This window comes from Pseudomyrmex gracilis, unplaced genomic scaffold (assembly GCF_002006095.1).
Source record: "Pseudomyrmex gracilis isolate BER0280 unplaced genomic scaffold, ASM200609v1 scaffold_46, whole genome shotgun sequence".
Taxonomy (NCBI): Eukaryota; Metazoa; Arthropoda; class Insecta; order Hymenoptera; family Formicidae; genus Pseudomyrmex; species Pseudomyrmex gracilis.
In genome coordinates this window covers 453,441-461,653 of record NW_018020630.1, presented here as the reverse complement: position 1 = coordinate 461,653, position 8,213 = coordinate 453,441, and the positions used below count along the sequence as shown (strand labels likewise).

The window sequence follows — 8,213 nt, the reverse complement described above, 5'->3', positions numbered from 1 at the left end:
GAAAGAGAGAAAGAATAGAAATGTTATTAAATATTTTTTTAGTTTTCTTATTTACCTAGGAAAAGAAGTTTTGCCTAAATAGACAGATTTAATATCTAACTTTATAAGTAATCATATATGAGATTAGGAAACGATCATGTATGATTGTACATAATCAGATGTAAAATTTGCCCATATATAAAAGATTTTTTTCTGAGTCATATCATATGTCAAAGTGACTGTGTTGAGGAGATGACTGCTATTTTAGTTTTTTATGGAAACATTTAATAATGTTTTCTATATTGTTTCCATCAGAAAAGCTAACAACAATAATATAATTAATGAATAGCTAATATTACACTAATTCTACAAAGAAAAAAAACAGAAAGTCATTTGAAAGTTACAAAGTTACTCTGGGTTATGACATATAATTTTATTATTAATTCTAATAATTATCTAATATAAAATTTGAAATAAACAGCTGTGTAGAGCTCAATGGATGAGCTCAGGATGTTGTGCAGATAAATGAATGTTTATTTCAAATTTTATATTGGATTTACTTACAACAGAGCCAGAGGTCACACCTCTATATTTTACTTTATCTAATAATTTATATTTCATGAATAAAAGTTTTCATAACCAATGTTACGGTCAAAATTGCCTGAAAAATAGCTATAATTTAAGAACAAGGTTTTTCTTATTAGTTTTAAAATTATGTTTTTTAATTAGTTATCTGATTTATTTTATAATGTTTTAACATTTTAGAAATGATAAATTTTAAAGTTTTTTGATTTTGAAAACTGATATGTAATCTTTTAAATGCAGCATCGCAATTATTAATATCAATGCTAATGTTTTTTCAGGAGATGAGAAGAAGACGTAATGAAGTAACAGTAGAATTACGTAAAAATAAACGTGAAGAGACTTTACAAAAGAGAAGAAATGTACCAATTACAGATTCAACAGGTAAAATTAAAAAATGATTGTTGTTTTGATGATGTTTGTTTACATATACGTGTATGTTTATATATTTAATTTTTTATTTTGTGACAACTCTGTTGTTACATAAAAATTATATTTGTTGTTAGTATTCATTCACACACATAATACTTGTCTTACAACTTCCAGTTTACAAAGTTATTTACATTTATATTTTCTTCACACAAAATAATGAAACTCTCTCAAAAAATACTTTTTATCTTCTATACTACAATATAGTTTGATGTTTGTGTGTGTGTGTGTATGTCTAGGTGTTCAAGATATACTTAACATATTTTTTTCCTTATGACTTCAATCTTTTGCAAAGTTGACATATCTCCATTATATTTGTTTATATTTTTAATATATACTTTTTAATTTCTTATATTCACATATAATATTTCTTTTTCTTATATGAGACAATCAGAATCTGGTGTATCAGCTGTTATAATGCTAGCACTGCTAGTGCTGTGATTTTGTTGTTTTGTTTAATCATCATTGTGTTATTTCTAAATCTCTTCTGTATAAAATATTAGAAATATTACATTAAGCAAATTTACAGATTACACTTTCACATCAACAAAGTGCACATAAATGATAAACATTTATAATATTAATATATAATATATATATATATTATTCTTATGAACATACAGATGAAGATGACATGGATAAACATCTTTCAAAAATGAATTTGGACGATTTAGTAGCAAGAGCTAATAGTTCAGATCCAGCAGTACAGTTACTAGCTGTACAATCAGCGAGAAAACTGTTATCTTCAGATCGTAATCCTCCCATCGACCCATTGATAGAAAGTGGTATTTTACCAATTTTGGTTCGTTGTCTTGAACAGCATAACAAGTAAGAAAACTTTTTTTTGAAAATTATATCAATTATATATATATATATATATATATATATATATATATATATATCTTTGTATATCATATCCATGTATAATTTTTTTGTTAAAAGTGTATATATACACGTTTAACAATATATAACACATACAATATTATTGTCCTAGTCCATCGTTACAATTTGAAGCAGCTTGGGCTTTAACAAATATTGCAAGCGGAACATCAGCTCAAACACAGGCTGTAGTTACTGCTGGTGCAGTTCCACTTTTTCTTCATTTGTTGCTTTCAAGCCAACAAAATGTATGTGAACAAGCTGTGTGGGCCTTAGGTGTGTATAATATCAAAAATTTATATACATTTACGTATAAATAATATATTAATTTTTTTGATATATGATTGACAATTTTAATTGACTTATGTTTACGTTCATGTTACGTGACGACTCTCGGTCGTCAGATAGCATTACGCAGCGGACAACTGCAATATTAAAGAAGTTAAAAATTATAATGTATATTTGTAGGTAACATTATTGGGGATGGTCCAGTACCTAGAGATTATGTTATTAATCTTGGTGTTGTACAACCGTTGCTAACATTTATAAAGCCGGATATACCTATTTCATTTTTACGTAATGTTACATGGGTCATTGTAAACTTATGTAGGAATAAAGATCCACCACCACCAATGCAAACCATAAAGGACATTTTGCCTGCTCTAAATATGCTTATTTATCATAATGACATTAATGTGAGTATTAAAATCTAAATAAAGAAATAAAGTCAATAATTGTTTTATGAAACTATAAGAAAATCATTTAAAAGATAAGATAGCATAGTAATTTTTATTATAATTTAATAATCTGTATATTATCTTCTAATTAACACAATTAACCATATAAATGATATTTTATTAACTATATAAAAACAATTTTATTGACTTGATTTTTACTTTAGTATCTAAAAAATGATTAACAAATTACTAAATTTTAATACGGTTCTCTTTTTTTTAAATATAAGAATATAATTGTTGTTTTTTTTAATGTATAGATTCTTGTTGACACTGTATGGGCCTTGAGTTACCTGACTGATGGTGGTAATGAGCAAATTCAAATGGTTATAGACAGTGGTGTTGTACCTCGCTTAATACCGCTTCTTTCGCACAAAGAAGTTAAAGTGCAAACTGCTGCTCTTAGAGCAGTTGGCAACATTGTAACTGGCACGGACGAGCAAACGCAAACTGTTTTAAATTGTGACGCTCTTTCGCATTTTGCTAATTTGTTGACTCATCCTAAAGAGAAAATTTGTAAAGAAGCAGTTTGGTTTCTTTCTAATATTACCGCTGGCAACCAATCTCAAGTTCAAGCTGTAATAGATGCAAAATTGTTACCTCTCATTATTCGTAATTTAGCAAAGGTAAAGAAAATTTTTATACGAACAAACTATATGTTTGTATTTTGGAGATTGTTACATGAAATATCGTATATATTTTTGTTTCCCAGGGTGAATTCCAAACACAGAAAGAAGCAGCATGGGCGATTAGCAACCTCACAATAAGCGGTAATAGAGAACAAGTCGCGGAGCTTATAAGAGAAGGAGTAATTGCTCCATTTTGTGAACTTTTATCTTGTAAGGATACTCAAGTTGTACAGGTGGTGTTGGATGGAATCCATAACATGCTTAAACTCGCTGGGCCAGAAGTGGATCATTTGGCAAATATGATTGAAGAATGTAATGGTTAGTATTTTATTCTGGATAATAAACTTTGTCTTTTATTTTCTTCATGTGTGTGTTTAATCAAGAACAGATATTGTAATAATAAAAATTTATGTTTAATTAAACGTTTTCTTATTTACAGGTCTGGACAAAATAGAAGCACTGCAAAATCATGAAAATGTAGATATTTACAAACTAGCGTATGACATAATCGAGCAATATTTTTCAGAGGAGGTAAAGTATTTTTTCATGTTTCCTTTCTTTCATTCATAATTTTTAATATAAAGTATTAAACCTTTTTTTATCATACGCATAATTTCACTAATAATTTATATAATTCTAATTTGCTTTATTAAATAAAGTATTTAAAAACAAGACAAAAAGATTTAATTCTTATTTATAAATCATCAATTTCAGGTGGATGATGCACCACATGAAGGAGCTTTTGAATTTGATCAAACGACGAATATTCCAAACGAAGGTTTTAAATTCTGAGGAAGCCTCCAGCTACATGTATCTTCTTTTTATCCGATTGTGCCGTCCCCTGATAAACTCCGATGCGGAATCATCATTTTGCTTTCTTTTTCCTGTTTCTACATCACCCTCGTGCTCCAATGAAGACATAGCAATATGAACTTACCGCTGAATTATTGATTATTATTATGTTTGCTGATCTAAACATACAGTGTGATTTATTGACCACGTTCGAAATATCGGAACCAATTAGGGAAAGAAGGCTAATTACAGAATGGAACTGTAGTAACCATAAAAAAGGGCATTTTTGTGATTTGATCTTTGTGTACTTCGCAATTTCTTTCCTCATTTTTATAAATATATGTATATTATTTCTTTTACAAAATACATGAGATAAATGTATTAGCAAAATTCTTAGTCAAAGAGCAATTAGCAAGACACACAAATGCATGTAAAAAAAACTTTGCGTTTATGCATATGTGCAAATATGCATTTATGCGTATTTGAATGTGTATAAAAAAAAGATTACTGAAAAAAAATTCACGGAAAAGAATAACCTTTCTATTGCTTGAACATGCTACTCTCCACTCTAACTCAGGACAAGTCTTGGTTAGCGATATTACTTTTATAAAATAATTCATGTATATTTTAGGCATGTTAAATTTATATATAATGATATATTGATTACTAAATAAATAAATCAACTGACTACTCTTTGATAGCATAATTGTAAGTATGGACATTTCTGTAAGGAGGAGCAGAAAACTAATAAAATTTCAATATGAATTCGGCACAATTTTAGCTGTTAATCGATAATTTTATCTTGACTGTAAATACATGAAATTATAAAAGTCTCGAATGTGCCTCTTCTGATCCTTAGTCTTCACAAACTTTATATTTACTAACTAGTACACTAGATAAAGAAAAAAAGATGTTAATGCAAACAAACAAATCTTATCTGATATAAAGTTTTATTATTTACTATTATACAAATATACATGTATAGAATTAAGATTCTTCTTTAAATTCTATCGTAGGATCTTCAAACCGATGTACGTCGTCCGCGTACATCTCTTCTGGAAGCGATTCTTCCATGATAGTTGGTAAATAAGTAGGGAAATTCGGCGCTGTTTTATGTCGCCTCAAAGGAAGCTGTGTATCATACAAGTGACAGTAAGTACCGATTTCTCCAGGTATATTATGTCCCCTAACCCAAATCACGTTATATTTCGTATTTATTCGTAGAATCTATAAAAAGTACATTTATTAGATCAGTAATTTTTAACATTTAAAACATACAAATATGTATATAGATACATAAGAATTTAATAAATATAAGAAAACAAACTAGATTTCGAATTATCACAAATTGTTTTTATCAACGTTTTGTGTGTGTAAAAACTTGAATCTTACCTGAACACCTCTGAGTATTCGCCATTTATTACCCATATGTCCAGGCATTTTAGTGCCAGGCATAACTCGAGCTTTTTTACCGCCTGATCCGATATTTCCAGGTCTTCTGTGAGTTTTGGTTACACCATGAGTGGCGGGCATTCCTTTAAAACCCCATCGTTTCATCACACCTTGGAAACCACGATCTATACTAATGAGATTTAAAAATTTAAATATTTTGTAAACATTGCTGAATACTAGTTCCACTTCTTCTTTCACAGAAGAAATTTTTTTTTGCGACAAATACAAAAATTGTTTACGTTTTTCCGTAGATGTCGACGACTTCTCCTGGTTTAAAATGTGCAGCAAATAGAGGAGTACCCGGTTGTAGCGCTGCTTCCGGGGTTATCATAAACCTTCGTAAAATACGTTTTGGCATAACTCCGGCTTCAGTGAAAATACCATAATATTCTTTAGTGAGCTAAACAGATATTAAGTCATTTATTTAAGCAGAGTTGATTACTGACAAATTTTAAACAGCAAAAACATGATAAAATGGATTGCTGAGATCCAAACGTTACAACATTTATACATAGAATGTCCAGAATTTTTGAGAGAAATGGTCATTTGAATCGCTAAGATTTGAATTTTTCTTTGAACGTAAGGAGGGGGGGGGTTGTGCAGTACTCTGCTACCACGCGATACTCAGCCGTTTTTCACAGTAGGCATGCCTATCTGTGTCGGGCTCGTGCTCAAGATGTGACTTGTGATCGCCTTGTGGGAGGGGAATTAATTCGGGATTACACCCGAATTAATTTTTGGAGGCTCGATTTAGTTCGCCGATCAACCGATAAACTCGGTTGAAGGGGATCGGCCCGGAAAAAAATCCTTGGGTGGTAGTATAAGCGGATTCTCGAACTCGAGACCTCCGGGTTCGCAAATCCTTGCACTCAGGCTGCAAGACCACCGGGCCGGTCTAAACAGCGAAATAATATTTGAATATGTAATATTCAATTTTTCAAGAGCATACCAATTGCGGATCTATATTTTCTGCTCCTACTACGAGACAACCAAGTCTTCTTTTTATTTGTATTGGACGTGGCTTACGACTTTTCACTGGATAAAATTTTTCTGGTGGTATATATTTTACTACTTCATTATCAACAATCTGAGAAAAATATAGAACATGACACATAAGATATAAAGAATGTGTGACATAAGAAACAATATATAAAAATAAAAACATTGTTTATTGAAGATAGTAAGCTGTCATTTTACCTGTAGTAGTGTGCTATAAACTTTTTTCCCATTTTTAAGCCACATTGGGTAAACTCCTATTTTTTTTGCAATTAAACCAGTGCGTCTCATCTTACTTGTCCATTTAGTAACAGGCTCGATTGGATCTATTTTTAGAGGAGAAATTTTTGTTCCAAATCCAGTAGACAAACCATATTCATTTTGAACTACTTCCTCAAGAAAACTCTTATTCTCTTTTGTTAAATATTCGTCATATTTCTACAAGGAAGTTTGTTAATGCTCTTTTTATATATTTAACATGATTTATAATTATTAATTTGCTAGTACGTAAAATTAAATTAGTATACTTAATTAGTAATATTTATATATATATGCTAGATACATACAACATGTTGTACTTTAGGGAGCCATTCTGGAGGACGATATTTAGTTCTAATAGATGGTATATATCTTTTTTGATTTGGAACACTAATTCCAAAGTGAGAAAGAGGTACGATAGTAATTCTAGAAATTAAAAAAAAAACAAATTACTATAAATGTTTATATAAATCCGTTTCTCTTTTAATAACGTGTCTTTATGATTCTGCATAATTTTAGTAACGACATACATTTTCCAAAACTGCTACACATTTTTTTACTAAACGTACAATTTTACGTTTTTAATCGTGTAATTTTGAATTTGTGTATATTTCGCATTATTGGAAATTTTGTTCACAAAAACACGAAGGCAAATTTCAAAAGCATAAAAAAAAAATATGTTTGTCTGTCACAATAACACACCGCACTATGTTAGTGTGAAAAATGTCTGCATAGCATACCTTTGTTTTAAACAGTTTTGAAAAAATTGAAAACTGCTAATGGTTTTCAAAAGTGATGCCATTGTCTATATTGTTTTCTCACAATAATTCTAAAAATCAGACATAGATAATCTAACCTACTTCCTACAGCCTCATTGCACGCAGAAAGCGTTGTTGAAGTTTCTAACCTGACCTCTAAGGCTGTGTTCCGATTCTCCACCCGAGTGTCATTTTATCTTTGTTTCACATCTAGTGAGTGACAAAGATAAAGTATACCCGAGTGAGGAATCGGAACATAGTTCTGAACAGGTCCTGAAGTGCAGGATTATGAGGCGCCAGATCGTTTAAGTTTGAAAGCGAACTTCGACTTTTTTGTATTAAACACTTTTGAAACATAAATTGTTTAAATTTATCTAAAGATTCGTGACATCATTCTTTTATATAAGAAATCTCTATAAAGATACATATTTAATTTGTACATACAAATAGACTTCTTTTGAAGCAAATATGTAAAATCAAACATTTACACACACTGTAACTTTTTGTTACTTCTTTATATTTTTGATAAAAAGTTTTTGTGCAAACTTGTAGATTAAAATGCGTATTTTAATCGTATACAATAAATCTTTCAGTCTCTGTACAACCCAAATATTGTATTGCGCAAAGAATAATTTTATTACAAGAGTCACACCTCACGTATTTGATCGATAAAAATGTGATTTCATAATCTTTTCAATAACAATTTACATAATTTATAACTTATA

At 29.8% G+C, this 8,213-nt stretch overlaps 2 protein-coding genes across 3 annotated transcripts in view; one reads left to right on the top strand and one right to left on the bottom strand.

Annotated features, from left to right (window-relative positions):
• LOC109853321 (importin subunit alpha-4) overlaps nt 1-4,800 on the top strand; it is a 5,825-nt gene extending 1,025 nt beyond the window's left edge. For both annotated transcript variants that reach the window (XM_020425304.1, XM_020425305.1), the window contains exons 3-10: nt 843-945; nt 1,614-1,818; nt 1,985-2,145; nt 2,338-2,564; nt 2,864-3,229; nt 3,316-3,550; nt 3,672-3,763; nt 3,947-4,800. In XM_020425304.1, coding sequence (XP_020280893.1) covers nt 843-945; nt 1,614-1,818; nt 1,985-2,145; nt 2,338-2,564; nt 2,864-3,229; nt 3,316-3,550; nt 3,672-3,763; nt 3,947-4,024 — 1,467 coding nt within the window. In that variant the 3' untranslated portion in view covers nt 4,025-4,800. The remainder of the gene's footprint in view (nt 1-842; nt 946-1,613; nt 1,819-1,984; nt 2,146-2,337; nt 2,565-2,863; nt 3,230-3,315; nt 3,551-3,671; nt 3,764-3,946) is intronic.
• A 138-nt stretch (nt 4,801-4,938) lies between these two features.
• LOC109853322 (39S ribosomal protein L3, mitochondrial) lies at nt 4,939-7,646 on the bottom strand. The gene is made up of 7 exons (XM_020425306.1): nt 7,471-7,646; nt 7,039-7,156; nt 6,674-6,910; nt 6,426-6,563; nt 5,716-5,876; nt 5,417-5,606; nt 4,939-5,251 (listed from the first exon to the last, which is right to left on the bottom strand). The coding sequence occupies exons 1-7, from the start codon at nt 7,530-7,532 to the stop codon at nt 5,012-5,014; spliced, it is 1,146 nt and encodes a 381-aa protein (XP_020280895.1). The 5' UTR covers nt 7,533-7,646; the 3' UTR covers nt 4,939-5,011.
• Between the last annotated feature and the right edge of the window lie 567 nt (nt 7,647-8,213).

Excerpts from the sequence above, each read along its gene's own strand:
- LOC109853322 (XM_020425306.1), bottom strand. The coding sequence starts at position 7,532 with ATGGCATCACTTTTGAAAACCATTAGCAGTTTTCAATTTTTTCAAAAC. Across the intron at positions 6,564-6,673 it reads TTTATAGCACACTACTACAG|ATTGTTGATAATGAAGTAGT; the intron begins GTAAAATGACAG and ends TATTTTTCTCAG. Across the intron at positions 5,607-5,715 it reads GTCGACATCTACGGAAAAAC|TATAGATCGTGGTTTCCAAG; the intron begins GTAAACAATTTT and ends AAATCTCATTAG.